A 15,658-nucleotide genomic window follows, 5' to 3' on the forward strand; every position below is an offset into this window, starting at 1 on the left:
AGCCATTAGAACAAATGAAATTCGAAATTCGCTCGCCTATCAACGCTGTCAACATCGGGAGCACATGTGTTGATCATTTTTCATCAGTACTGGTAATAATAACGTATTCAGTATGGTGAGAAAACTAAAATTCCACGAGCAAAAGCTCTTAAAAAAGGTGGACTTCATATCATGGGAAGCTGATAATAATCTTCATGAAGTAAAAGTGATGAGGAAATATTATATTCAAAAGAGAGAAGATTACACGAAGTACGTCTGCATGCTTTATATAATTTATCATATTATCAATTGAGCTATTATTATAGATATTTACCCTATATATATAGGTACAATAAGCTATCGAGACATATTAGGGAATTGGCCCGGAAAATCAAGGAATTGGATCCGAATGACCCATTTAGAACAGATAGTAGCGGTCAACTGTTGGAGAAATTGTAAGTAAATGTTACCTTTACTTTGATATCTCAGGTAGCTGCTAAAATTTTCTCCATATCAGCATGGCCAACTCCTTGCTGCAGTGCTGTTTTTCGCTCACTGCATTATATTATATCAGTCTTGCGCTCCCCTTTATAATGAAAGGGATTACATTTTAAAATCCTTAAACGTGCGATTGGATGAAGCCTCTATGTTGCCTCCTCATCCAAATTTTCATTGTCCTCTTGAAAGTCGGGAAGGGGTCAATGTATATAAAAAGGATTGGCATCATCTCCCACGAATTTATTTTTAATTCATTTATATAAGTTTTATTTAGTATTTAATAAGTTTATATTTAATGTTGTCCGAAAAATCAAATCATTATTCTTCAGTCTCAGTCTCTCCCCAAATATTTTATACTGTGTCCTCCAATCTAGTGAGTGTTAATTGAATTCTTTAACAGCGCTGAATTTTCACCCCGTATGCCTGAATGTTGAAAGAATTTCTTACTTGTCGCTCTAGTTCAAAGGTTAAGGATATATCACTGTCATATATGTCACTGCTATTATTATTATATTATGGTCTGTGGTAATAGCCCACATGCATGATTAATTTTTGGGTTTGGGGGATAGCAAGGACCACCATACTGTCTCATTGTTATTATCAGCCTGAATTGTGGTCCTGTTCCCTCACCATTGCACACATCTAGGTGTTGCACACATCTGGCATGTTTTTAAACTGTTGATGTATGTCATACTCCTCACGTACATACAGTGGCGCCGACTCCATGGGGCTTGAGGGGGCTCGAGCCCCCTCAAAAATTTGGTATGGGTGAGAGGAAAAAATGTGTCAGGCTTGTCGATTTTCCCCGGAGTGTCCAGATATCGAGATTCGAGTTATCAGGGCTCTAATGTTGATCAAATGACTCTTCTAAATGCTTAAAAAACTTAAAACTCACTGCTTATTAAACTTCCCGGGGCAAGATCCCCGGTTTTTTTATAAGTCGGCGTCCCTGCATACGTATGGGGGGGGGGGGAGGGTAAGAGATTCATTCTATACAGTTTGCACAATGGATAAGTAGTGCATACCATCAGAGGTATTGTTACATCCAATATTTAACTGATAACAATACTGTTCAATAGTGTGTACTTTTGATAAAGCATTCCAAAGTGGTTGGAGTAGGCGTAACATTATTTCAACATTGTTGTACTGTTTGTTTATGATTTCAATTTGTCCTTCCCAACCAGGTACATTATGGGTCTGATTCCTAATAAGAGGGACTTAGAACTGTGTGACAATGTAACAGCCTCTAGTTTTTGTCGGAGACGACTTCCATTTCTCATAGTCAAGTCTCATATGGCGCAAACTATGGGAATGGCTACTAAGCTAGTGCAACAAGGACACATTCGAGTCGGACCTGAAGTTGTCAAGGATCCAGCCTTTTTGGTGTCTCGGTGAGATTTTAGAACTACATGCCTAAGATAAACTAACCTCTAAATTTGTGGCCCCTTTTGTGTTCTGTGTGTCAGCCAGTAGCCACATGTTTTTAATCCTCCAGCCAGGGGAGGTTTAACCCTTAATAAGTAACGTGCAATTCTTGTTACACTACTAGTGACGTGCGGTCTGGGAGACTGCAATAAATCAAAAATTCATAAAATGTTGCAACATCATTTTAATTGCATAGTTTAATGTTTCTTTAACTGCTTAACAATTCTAATATTTACATGTAATTGTATGCAATCCTGAAATGAACTAATTTTTCTGTAAATATCGTTATTTGAAACAGGATAAAAAAATGCACTTCAGACAAATGTAGACGTCACAGCACTTGCATTTCAACGTATTACTCTTGGTGTTTCCCAGGCCCTCTTTATTTCTTCTTGCTGTAAAAGTCGATGCTTAGATGTTCTGTCCTCAAATACTTAACCTTCCATCAGGTGCAATATTGGAACTGCTGAGTTCAGACCCAATGTGCCTGACAGGCACAGATGTGAAAAAAACATTATTAACTCTTAGCATTTCTTAGTGGTACACTTAAGTTTATAGGATCATTATTAGTTTGTCTAACACTTACTTGTCTTTCACACTGTGCATATTTACACACCGTCATACGACCCCGGACCGATCCAGCTAGGTGCGATTAAATGTGCTTTTCAGGCTATTAAGTATTATTAAATGTAATGTATTTTAGCCTGTGAATTCTATAAGATCAGTTTATTTTTACTTTGCTCTCTTGTTTATCTAATAACGCTTGATTTTGCTTTATTGTGCCACTATTTTGCTCAATTATGCTGAATAATCTGCCAATGATCTGTCTGCATAAATGTGAACAGTGAAAGGCTGCAAAGAGTGTGTCAAAACATAAAGCTTCTATAAGCCTCAAGGGTCTATGCCACATAGTGGTGTGGAGAAATAAAAAAAATCATGCTGTGCCTGTCAGATCCATTGTGCCTGACGGAAGGTTAAAGGGAGACTGACTGATAGGCACAATTATTGTTGCACTCCAAAAGTGGGCGAGCAAAATTTTGGGGTGCTATTGGTTCCAAATCACAAAATACATTATATGCATACTGCCTACTAGAGGTGCGAAAAATTGACCACTTTTATTGTAATTATTTATAACGTCTATAAAAATGGTAACATTTCAAGAACAAAATGGGCAATATTTACAATTATTAAACCAGATATCATTTGCTTTGTGTTCGCATTCAGAAATAGGGTAGTTTCCTTCATCAAAGAAAACGAAAGGCATTGATTGCGATTCGTTACCCACCATTAGTGTATTCATAATATACAAATTATTTTGTTTTAGAAATACCGGGTTAGACGAATGGCAATGGTCCATTTTTATCCTCATTTGAAAAGGGCCAGATTGGCGCCCATGCGATGCCACTCCACGTGACGTCACAGGGACCTAGTTTCTATACAAGAAGATAGGAGTTATACGTCGTCTGAGGTTACCATTGCATGCATGAGGCGCAGAGCTCAGGGAAACATGTCTTAACAATCACTTATTAAAACTGGCTAAGCTCGGAAAGTTTTCCTCGTTTGATAAGTTATTAATAATCCTTATTTAAGCTAAGCGCTACCAGTCAGCAGGGTACTAGGCTAGCCGCTAGCAGCCTGCGTCGTATCAGCGCTAAGCCTCGCCTCAAGGTCACCTCGCAGGGTGGGAGGGGGAACCAGAAATACGACGTACGGAGATATTTCCCGGCATTCATACTTATGCGTCGCGTTTTCGCGCGCTTGAAATTTTTCACTTTTCATTTAATCGCGAAAAATAGATATCGTCATTTAAAAATCTAAAAGCGAGAAATACGTACTCCAGGAGTAATAATCTTTCGATTTAGGCAATAAAAAAATAATAGGAAACCACCCTATTACTTGAATACACCCATGTCTCGTATAGCGCAATTTCGATTAGCGCAATTTCGATATAGCGCAAATACGTTCCTCGGGGAAACATTGCAACGCAGTGTAGCCTAATCAAAACTCTAAAACGCTCTCGTGATAAAACGTGAACTTGCGCGAAGTACAAACGAAATTTATATCATTTTACGCATATTAATGTTATTGCTTGCCTCAAAGCTTCTTATTTGTTTATATATTAATCGATATCTATTGCTGTGCAATGGCCAAAAGTATTACTCGTCATTGGGTCCAGATAGCCGGCTTACCGAAGTAATTTATCTCGTCTCCTTAACAGAATGATAATAAATAATTTAGATCGTTAATTAAGCGTGAGGCTAGTGGAAATGATTTTTTTTCAGCAATACGGTTTGAGACGTATTTTTGCCGTCATAGGTTATCGGGCGATTGACTTCCAGGTAGAGCGTCTACGCTGAAGCCTTCAAGGTCATCGGTATTCACGGGGGAGAAATGGAGCGGTGGCCGAGTTGCGCATGAATAGCATCAACACATAAAAGGGTCCGCTATAGAGTCTCAAACACAATGGCTTCGTTCCCTCCCCGCAATCTTAGGCCTTCTGCGTCTCAGGAATACAGTTCAGCAGTGGAAGGTGATTTAGATAGAGCCATACAGAGTTAAAACCAAGAGAATATGGCAAAAAATAGGAATGCGTGTAGAAAAATCAAGAATTTATCAATAAAAACTATAAACCTAGAAGAGGAATTGAAAGAGGTCAATTGCTTTGAAAATGGAGAGCGTCAAAGCGATATTGCGCGGAAGTTTAAACGTACGATGCCTTATTCAGAATAAAGACGAAGTTAAAACATCAGTGACCTCAGCCGCACCAACTTCAACCAAGCGGTCTACACATACGGAAAGTTCATAGAGAATCAGTACAAAAAGACGGGAGTGGTAATCGCTCAGAGACATTTAGTGAAAACTCCGGTTGGTTCCAGCATTTAAACGGCAAGCAGGTATTTTCAGTGCGGCGATATCAGGTGAATATGCAAGTGTTGATAGCGCAGTCACCGCAACATTTTCTGATGAACTCCAAGCTGTGATTGAAAGTGGCTCCTTTCCCCCTCAACCAGTTTTTAGTGTTGACGAGACGATATTGTTTTGGAAAAGAATGCAATCTCGTTCATTCATTTTCAGGGAAGGAAAACCTGGGTCAGGTTTCAAGGCATTTAAAGACTGTTTCACGTAGCTGCTAATGACTCGACGGAGGACTTCAAATTAAAATGATTTATCATTCATAAACTCCGCTAGCTATGAAATGGCATTCGAAGTAGCATTTTCCTGTCATTTCGATGAGCGACAAAAGGGCCTGGGTGACACAATAGTTGTTTTTAGACTAGTTTGAAAAATCGTCAACTGCCGGCAACGCATTACGATCCCCTGAGATAGCGGATGTTAGCCTACCCGCACGACAGGAGGGAATTTCAAAAGCACGTAAGAATTTTTTTTAACGTGAATAAGTCTTTGAATGCGTGCATACTATCTTTAAAGATGTTTTAAACTATAAAAATTTATATAAATAATGTTTTCTAAGGCTTTTTATGGGAATATAGATGTTTTAGAGGAAATTCAATACCCAAGACCTATCCTACCAGGAACGCATCCCTATCTTCCCAATGATAAAACGCTCTCGTATAACGCAAATTCGTATAGCGCAAAGACCCCGAGGAACGCATCCCTTGCGCTATACGAGACATGGGTGTAGTCCTTTATTCTTCCGTAATGTATTTTAGAAAAATTAAGTACCTAATTATCCATGTTGTGCGACTAAAACTGCTTCCTTACAATTTATTAATTATTCTTATACTGATAAATCACTAAGAATTATTTTTAACAACATTTTGAATAGTTTCCACAAGTATTACGTTTATTGATTTTTCCCATTTAGTGACGTCTCACTGACCGCTAATTGAATTCAGTTACAAATTCACAGAAATAAATAATAAGAGCGTTAAATTTTAAGGGTGCTATGTCCTAGTTATACAGAAATATGAAGCTAACGAGAACTAAAGATATTTTGAAAATATTAATAAATTTAAGATTGCAGTGGTCTCTCAGACCGCACATCACCAATTAAGGGTAAAGCATCAAATTTTGGTGGTCATGACCTGGTGGGGTGTATGAAATACCCCCCGGGAGAGGGGCATTTTTCTGTATAAAATTTATTAAAATACCCTATTTAAAAAAATGCATTTTGGAGCCTAAAATTTCACTTTTATTCTCACACCCTGTACAACAGATGAAATGAACGATTGTAAAAAAATACAAAAACAATTAAACTGGTAAAAATTTCTGATAGTATTTGAAGGGTCATGACCCTTGTGACACCTCCCCCCCCCCTAAATCTGCCATTGGCCTTATCCACCCCATGATTTTTTCCTGGCGATGATTAGTAATACAGACAATTATCGATTATCCAGGCTATTTTTATTCTCTCTGAGCATTTATTGAGGAATATCCTGATGGCAACAATAATTAAACTGAAAAAACATTCAATTTATCTCAATAAAATTCATCTAGTATATTCAGGATACATACATGTATGTTAATTTTTGTTTGCATTATGGGGTAAAATATTCATATTCTGGCCACTATCATTATACTGTCAATTATCTGTGTTTTTTGATTATCCAGGTCTCGCCTAACATTCATTAACATGGATAATCAAGAGTGGCCTGTAAATGAAAATGATTCTTGGCTTTTCATACCTATTTTCTGGTTCCCCAAGATTCGATATTTGGGCATAATTTCACTAAGTTATGTTTTACAGGAAGTTGTTTGTTTACCTACCTGAGTTTCTTCTCAACCAATTTATTACCAAGGATTCTATGGAACATTACTTGGCGGAATTATTTCCAAGTATCACCTTTGGGCTACATAAAGTTCTGCAAAAGTGTATTCCCCATCATGCTAGTAAAATATGTCGCTGAAATTCAGTGTTTATTATCCCAAAGAGTTGAGATTTAATCTCCATAATCAACAGAGATAATTGTTTTGCTAGCCGATTGAAGAATCGAGCCTAAACAATATTTAGATATACACCACCTGCAACTCCTAGAATTTTTCTAAAATCCTTGAAGCATCCTTTGGTGTTGAAGATCTCTCAGGGTAGCTGAGAACTATTTCATCTATAGTCCTTTATGCTGTCTTAGTTTATACATATGTATACTAATTCCATAGGAGTGAGTCATTTTGCTCCCAGCTGAATCTTTTATTAGAAAATGTTTTCAGGATTTTGAACTAATGTAATTTTGTCTCGAGGTTCATCACCCTTAAGCACTGCTTGCAAGGTAGTAACCTATTTAGAGAGAAAGAAAGTTCAGTGGTACTGAAGTGGGAGGTGTAGTGAATGTTAGAATTGGCTTGAGGTTGGCTTATGTGTAGAAAAAAATGTTTTTGTCAGATCTCAGGTTTTGGAAGCAAAACATTAGATGCATATACATATGTACCTTTCAACTAGTGATTGACAATTATTTTTATGTCTTATAAATTAGAACATCAGAGGAGAATGTGAGCTATCCTGCAAGTTTTGTAGCATAATGAATTCAAGTTTCTCATTCATAAATAAAACTTTTGAAAAAGTGCTACAATGACGTGTATAGGTCCTGCTCCTCCCACTCATAATGCCCCTGAAATGCAATAAGCTCCTTCCTGGTCATAAATTTCAGCCCAGTTTCCATTAATCTTACTTTTATGATTCAAATATGCAGTATATGAATGGTTCCTAAGTATAGTTATTTCTCTTCTCGTCTTGCCTAACTACATATTATGCAATTCAAAGCTCTTCACTTCCTTATTCATTTTGACTTATCAATGTTTGACTGAAACATTTATTTTCTTGTCATCTGTGTTAAAATGTATTTATGCGAACTCTAATGCCCGTCAAATCACCTGTCTGCATAGTGGTTCGAACAAAGAAAGAAAGCCTATGCCTATTTGTTCACCTTATGGTTTACATAATTCAATTGTTCTTTTAATTTTTTTAGAAATTTGGAGGACTTTGTGACATGGGTGGATACATCTGCAATTAGGAAGCATGTGATGGAGTACAATGAAATGGTAAATATATTTCTTGATCAGTTAATTATTTTTCCTGTGCAGGTGAGTACAGCCTTTGATTTAACATTTTGATCTATTTAGAACACACATATTAAGGATATAAAGCTTCCTGTCTGTTGTAGCATGACATGCTCCAGCATAACTCCTGTGTTCTCACTTGTCTCTGCCAAAACTATCTACCATATTTCATTTTTTAGAATAATACTGCAATTTAATTTATATTCCATTAAATGTTTCACCTATATTTACTCATAATCTTGTTTTCTAAATTGTCCGAATGTCATCTGTAACGTGTGAATCAAGAAACAAATTGAACAGCGATTCACATGGCTACGTGAAATTTTTGACTAGGTTAAATCCCCTACCTTACCTATTGAGAATGGAGTGGAGAATAAAACCGGTCAAGGTCAATTAACAAAGTACAAAGTTACTGTTTCGGTTTAGTTGAAATGAACTTCCACTTCAGTTGAATTGCCAAAAATTGAATTTATTTTGAATATATTTATTTTGGTGTTGCACTGAGCAATTTGTTATAGTTCCAACTTTGCTATTCCTGCTGAAGATGTCTAGTAAATATATTTTTTGTGGGCACAATATTTTCTGCCAAAGATTTCTGATGGAAATTATTCTATTTATTAATTAGACGGAATTCTATCAACTATGGAATTCATTACCTCCTCATTATGATTCTACTAGCCTTCAGCTATTTCTTAAAGCTACTGAATTTCTGACACTTTTTCACATTTTAATTAAAATGTCTAAAATTAATTATGGTCAGTTTTCTGGAGATTAATGTTGGCTGTAGAATTTTCTTGACTGACTGTCACCATAGGAAAAAGTGCAATTAGGAGTAAAAGTTTGGGAAATTATTATTCATGCGAGTATTTATTATCTTACCTACCTTCTAAATTGCTGTTTTGTCTCTAAGAAATTTTTTTATTTGTTTTTCCTCGGAAGTTTATATTTTGTTGCAGTGACATAACTATGGGGGGGGGGGATGAGGGGATAGATCCCCCCCCCCCCCAAAGCCTCAGAGACATAAAAAATATTTAAAATCATTGTCTAGATTTTATTTAAGTATAATAACTGAATCTGCTTAAAGTTAAATTTTAAGTGCCAAAATGATGTTAAATGCATTTCCAGGGATGTTATTGCCTAGGGAGGGGGTAGCCCTCCAGACCCCCCTAACCCCCCCCCAAAACATATTCCTAGTTACGCCACGGTTTTTTTAATGTTAATTGGTGAAAAGTTTGGCTGCTCTACTGTAAAAACCTAATGGGAATATTAATTTTTAAATAGCATAAGCTGTTTACTTATATTGTCAATTAGCTTCAAGCATCATGTAGGGTCTATTAATTGTCAAGTTAAAAACAATTTCAATATAAATTTTTGTATTATTGGTCAAATGATTTTTGCTAAAAAATATTAATTTTGCTGTTAACTTATGGAATCACCTCGGTTTTCATTAAGTTATTTTTCTAATTGATGAAATATAATAATTTGACTTTACAGAGGGATGACTATGTTGCTATGTGAAAAGCAATATCTTCGTGTTGGAAAACAAGAATATCAACACTACTTATGCTTGCAAAAACAAGTTGTGCAGAAAATTCACTCGTGTTGACTGAGAAAAACCACCTTTCTCGTAAAAAAATATTTCAACAATTTTTTTGCTGCTGCGTTTCATCTGAGTGGAAGTGAGTGCAGTTGACAAAGATGTAAATATATAATAATTTGATAATTTTTAATGTAAATAAATTAATATTATGTAATGATAGGGGTTAAAACTTTATTTTGCCTTGAGATTGAGACCTTATTTTATCTTTCACCCATCTTTTTATGTTTCCCAGAATAAAATAGTTATTGTGCTAACATGGCAATGGTCAGCACTTGGCTCCTCAGAAAACTGAGACACCTCATTTTTGTAAAATGTGAACATGATTCTTGAGATATGATACCCATAAATCCATTTTTGTGAGAAAACAGTATACATATCCTACTTCGAGTTTACTTTTCATGTCCCAATGACAACCAAGGGGATAAGAACCTTCAGGATTTTGTTGCCTTTTAAATGCTATTTCCTCAAGCTTTATATAAATCAATTTTTCCTATTTTCTTTAGTCCCATGAACTCTTTTGCATCCTTAATAACCTGTCCTGCGTAATTGATTCGGGGCCATCCCTTGCCCTTCTTCCCGTCCACCTACTCTCCCATGTTTGTTTTCATCCGACCATCACGCCTCCTAGTGTGGCCAACTAAGTTGTCCTGTCTTCCCCTTGTGGTTCTTAGAAGACTATTCTACACCCTTTTTCCTGACTCTTGGTGACTGGTTGGGGGAGATCTTATAGCCAACCAAAGGGATTGTCCTCACCTCCTCACCATCCCCTTCCTTTTTCTCCTCTGCTCCCCTCCAAGCAGCTGACCAGCATTGCCAGTTTGTACACTAGCTCCAGTGCATGTGCACTCCCTCAAAAGCAACCCAATGCTGTGCAATCTCCACTGATTTCGTTTGGCAACACTGCGGGCTGGAGAGCAATGTTTACTGTACTGGAATCTGAGAGAGATGTTAGTCCTCCTCCTCACTTCCATGTGCCACCCTTCTGTGATTGGTCGTAAGAGTGAAAGGGACACAAGTGTGTTCATGGTCACCTGCCATGAGTCCGGGAAAAATGGTTTACGAGATATACATCTAATTTTCACCTGAATTGGCGGTGGCACCACAACGAGGACTTGTTTTCCTTGTCAGCACCCACCTCTCGCTAGTTACCCTCAGTGCATTTTTCTGCCGCTTGGTTCTGGACACCTTGGGGAACTGGACCTTTTTCTCAGCCGAGGCAAGGAGATCATCATGGTATTTAACCCCTCAGGTTTACCATGAAGCCATTGCAATTTTTTTGCTAAATTCAATATGTGTAGTTACTCATTATTACATATTTTTGTTTGAAAGTAATTTTGAAGATGTTGAATGAAATTCTAACATTAATATGAAGTTCTCCAGTACAAAATATTGTGGCGATTTTTGAACAACTAACTCTTCCAAAAATAATGCTATGGCCCTGTAAAAATATGTATTAATGTAGATTTAAAACCCACGTATGTATTTATTGTTCATCACTAACTGACCACAGACTTGCTGTGAGTTGGGCTTATTGGCATTGATTGCAAAGAAACTTTGGGGGGGGGCCAGCTTCCAGGTCTGGGGGGTATGGAATACCTCCCATTGGAAGGGGGGTCCAGAGGCCCTCCGAGAGGTTCAGAGCACTTTTCATAACAAAAAAAAAACTTCATTTTTCAAATAAATCTTTTGTAAACGAAAGATTTTTAAACGTGTTTTCTTTGGACCCCTGGCTCCCCCCTCTCGCTACATCTCTGGCAGCTATGTGTGAACATTGTTTTTCAGCGAATTCATTCATTCCATGTCACTTTACAGCGTTGCTTTTTCACTTGCATAGAATTTGACACCATCTTAACAAGTTTTACATTGCAAAAGGGTGAACACACTTCCTCTTGTAATGATGGGCTTACCATTTAGCTTAATTCCATTCCTTGAGAGAGAAGGTTGGCATTTGTAAAATATTCGACGTGGACAGACTCAATTAACAGAGTCCGTTTCAGTCTGACTTACAGAATCATGCAAATTAAAAGAGTCCTTCCTTGCGTGATTTTCAGTTACGTCCATTTCATATGTGCAAGAAACTCACAAAGCCTTGTCCATGATGGTGACCTGGTCATTTACTTTCTTTTCATTGTTTGATGTCTGTTTTGAGCCCAATATCAGACTCAAGAAAATGTAAACTTGCACTTTGGAAAAATTTAAGAATTGCAACCTACAATGAAGATGTTAATAGCTTTGAGTAGAGCAGACAGATTTCTTAGCTTTTTCAACATGCCCTAAGTAGGCTAATGATTGAATTTGATTCATTGACTAAAATTTATTCCATAACGTTTCACTCATTTTCAGACCAATTTTAGATTGACCCTAAGTCATCAAAAGATCAAGATAAGAACAAATAACAAACCAATAAATTTGTTCCTAAAATATCATTAAACGTAGGGTTAAGGAAAATAGTGTTATCTTAGTTATGAGAGTACTCCTTTTCTTTCAAATCATTTTTATTTTTTAACAGGTACAAGCCTCATTGCAATTCAGTGATGAGCATTATTTGGACTTAAGGTTGACCAGAGTAGATAATCACATTTTTTTATAATCATATGTAGTTCTAAAGTAATATTTACAGTTTAAACAAAGAGAGAAATGATCATGGATAAGAATAAATATGCCTTTACTTTAAGTACTTCATTCTTACAAGGTCAATTTATAACAGCTCATCGCAACATTTCTGTTACGGAAATATTCTTTAACTCAAATGAGAGAATACATGTACATAATAAGTAGTATACAGCTTTAATGAAAACCAATACACAACAATATTTTTATACAATTGTCACTTAAACAATTAACTAAAAAATATTTTTTCCTGATTCTAGTGAGAATTCGAGTTTGTGAGATTAGTCTAATCACAAAAAAAAAAGGAATAAAAAACTTCAGTTCTAATATAACACTCCTGCATACACTTAAAATAATAAATTAGCACCCCATACTGGGAAATTGTGAACTTTTCTTGGTGATTGTCATTTATCTTTGGTTTTTACCATACTTGATAGAATAAAAATATTACCTACTTTGGTAACTAAAATGCATTACTTTGTTCCCCATGTAAGGCAGAGGGTTCTTCTGGGTTCGTTGTGATGCTAGTAACTCTTCATTCGGTAACATTAATTTAAAAATTATGAAGGGAAAATGCATTTTGATTAAAATCAAAGGCCACATCACCAGTATTCTTTCAAGACTATTCTAAATTGTACATACATGTGCAATCTGATCTTGCAAATTCCAATCTGGATAGTCATTTTAGCATCCTTTCACACTCTTTGGGACTGAATAAGGCAATACGTCCCTTAAAGTTATTTCATGAAAAATATTATTGTAATTAAATTTCTCCATCTAGCAATTAACACAAGCTTTGATTAGTTTTACTGAAATTTCTAATTTCAAAAATTTAACAAGAGAATCAAGCACAAGAAACAAGCACCGATGAATAAGTCTAAAGGTTATTGTTCCAACCATCTTGATCCTTCCCTTTTACCAACTATTTTTAGTCGAATTCATGATTCCAAATTGTGCCACTGCATTAGGTGGTTCAGAGTAGAAATGTGGCTGTGATTTCATACCATCTGCACAAATCTGATAATTCAACTGGTAAATAATTTTCCAATAAAAATCTAAAATAAATGCTCCTTTTAGTAACACCAAGGGCCAACTTCAAATTTTACAACTTTAAATGCACTAACTTAATTATCATGTGCCGAGTATAAACTATGAAGGCTAGTATCATATCTATGCAACTAGTTAAAATTTCAAACTATTCTACTCAAACTAAATTTTTCTGCCGCATATTAAAGTGTTTATCTGAATTATTGCCCCCCTCTTTTTCCAAAAATTCCCATGGAAAAGCTGAAAGGGGGACTACATGTATTCCTTTACAGTTTCCAAAACTGAAGCCTCCAAATTATCGAGGGGGGACTATATTTGGAGAAATACGATACTCAACCAAGTATACAACACAAATAACGCAAGCATATCCCAAAACAAGATGACCATAATTTTCCATTTTATTCAAAAGGGTCAAAATCCCTCTCAATTGACTGATTTATGGAGAAATTAATCAATTTCAATTCCTTATCACAGCACACACCACTCACCTGGCACTTTTTGCTACAAATTTACAATTTACATTATGACTGAAATGCTTATGATTTCCCTCTTTTTTGCAATTTTACTTCAATGAAAATATTCAAATCCTTCAGCTTTGAGGCAATAAAATTAAGCTCACATTAATGTGGTAATTTTTATCATTGAAAAATCAACTGCCAATAAATATCTCTGCATGTTGCTCTGCACAAAACATTGACCAGCTATTTAAAATGGCAATTATGGTTAATGATATGAATAATTATGGATAAGCGTAACTTGCTATTGCGCACAGGTACAAAAAGTACACTAAACCCCAAAAAGCTTTCTGTGACGAATGTGGTCTCTTGACACATGTGAACAAGTCAATGACTTACAGAATATGACTCTTTTTCAGGTCCCCCACTTATAGTCACACCAGAATAAAATTTATGAAAGAAAGCAACGATTCACATATCACTACTGAGGCCAGTCATAAGATATTATCTATGCTTTGTTGAAAATAGGTTGTGAAAAGTGAGGGTAATATGTTACAACCATATATTGGGTAATTTTTTTACTATAATATTATTGAATTATAAATTTTTAGACTTCATTTAAAATTGTAAAACTCAAAATACAATGATTACCTAATTGAAGACAGATTTAAACAGTCATGCCCTAATAGCTTTCGTAGCAATAACAGAACTTGTTTTCAATCAATGAAAACTATGTATATCAGTCATCATAAGGTCCTTTCATAAAAATATCTTGTGGTGTGTACTTATATACATACATATATTTAAACTCTAGATAACAATAACATCAACAATCTGACAAATTAAACTTCTGTTGAGCCATTCGCTCACAACATTTGTAATGATAAGGTAGCTATGGTACAAGTGCAGGCCTTTGATGTTAAAACAGATTGATAATATTTTAGGACCTTGGTACAGATTGCCAATGGCAACCATGTTGTAATTAGCGTTAATGTGGACAACGATTACTATGAATTGGAGATAACGGAGGGGTTTCAATAGATTCCTCTCTCCTTACTCTCTGTCTCTCAGAAAGAATAGTTCCCACAGATGCCCGTCTAACACTGCAATTCCCCAACAAATCTTGAATGTGTTGAACAATTAGGTCAATGGCAACTGCAAAAATTAAACCATTTGAGCAGCATTAATAAACTTGAAAAACCCAGAGCGATCATTAAAATCAATAAGGTTGTTCACTTTCTCTCACACATTGATAGCTCAAATTTTAGGAAAAGTATCCACATAGTATGCAATGACAGATTTGTGCAAATTCAATAATGCACTAATAAATAATTCAATTCAATAATAGATGCTGAGCACCTGCAAAAATTATACCCAATAAGGCATCATTCTCCCATCTGGAGTTTTCGTGACCATATAGACAGTGAGATGGTTAATACCGCAAGATATATATTATGTCACTAGGTGTCTTGATGAACTAGCCAACAACACAACTTAATGGAGTTGCCCACCAAAAGCGAAATATAAGAGCAGATCTCAGAAAAAGATAGTAACACATTCTTTTAAACTTAATTTTAATCAATTAATTTAATTTTTACTGAGTTCTAAAAGATGATTCTGGCACCATTCACATGATGTCTTTCAGCATACTATGTCAAACACAATTACGTACAGTTGCAAAACCAAAATGAGAATCTTTTTATGTAATAAAGTAACATTGAAGAACAGCACCCTATTACATTCCATCCTACGTCACCAAAAGTCCAGAGGGGAGATGGGCACCTTGGCAGCCTAATAGGTAAAAGCACTAACAACAAATTAACATTATAAAGAACTTTGTGCTTTCTAATTAATATTTATTCACGACCATGGTTTCAACGTTGACGTCTGGTCTGATGATGACGTCTTAGGTTGAAACCATGGTCGTGAATAAATATTAATGTGAAAGCACAAAGTTCTTCTTTTTAATGTTAATTATGAATCGCTTTCACCAAGTTACGCCTCAAACAATCAATTTCACTAACAACAA

The 15,658-nt window shown here is 35.8% G+C and overlaps 2 protein-coding genes across 2 annotated transcripts in view; one reads left to right on the top strand and one right to left on the bottom strand.

The window, feature by feature from the left end:
- The first annotated feature begins 13 nt into the window (after positions 1-13).
- On the top strand, positions 14-9,671 carry LOC124168850 (U3 small nucleolar ribonucleoprotein protein IMP3). Its single transcript, XM_046547202.1, has 5 exons — positions 14-249; positions 327-434; positions 1,662-1,868; positions 7,827-7,899; positions 9,412-9,671. Exons 1-5 carry the CDS (start codon positions 113-115, stop codon positions 9,433-9,435), a joined length of 549 nt encoding a protein of 182 aa, XP_046403158.1. The 5' UTR covers positions 14-112; the 3' UTR covers positions 9,436-9,671.
- A 2,323-nt stretch (positions 9,672-11,994) lies between these two features.
- Positions 11,995-15,658, bottom strand: part of LOC124169698 (uridine-cytidine kinase) — a 42,073-nt gene continuing 38,409 nt past the window's right edge. The window contains exon 8 of the mRNA XM_046548384.1: positions 11,995-14,784. Within this exon, the coding sequence (XP_046404340.1) occupies positions 14,618-14,784 (167 nt within the window). The 3' untranslated portion in view covers positions 11,995-14,617. The remainder of the gene's footprint in view (positions 14,785-15,658) is intronic.

The sequence above is a fragment of the Ischnura elegans genome, chromosome 12 (assembly GCF_921293095.1).
Source record: "Ischnura elegans chromosome 12, ioIscEleg1.1, whole genome shotgun sequence".
Classification (NCBI taxonomy): Eukaryota; Metazoa; Arthropoda; class Insecta; order Odonata; family Coenagrionidae; genus Ischnura; species Ischnura elegans.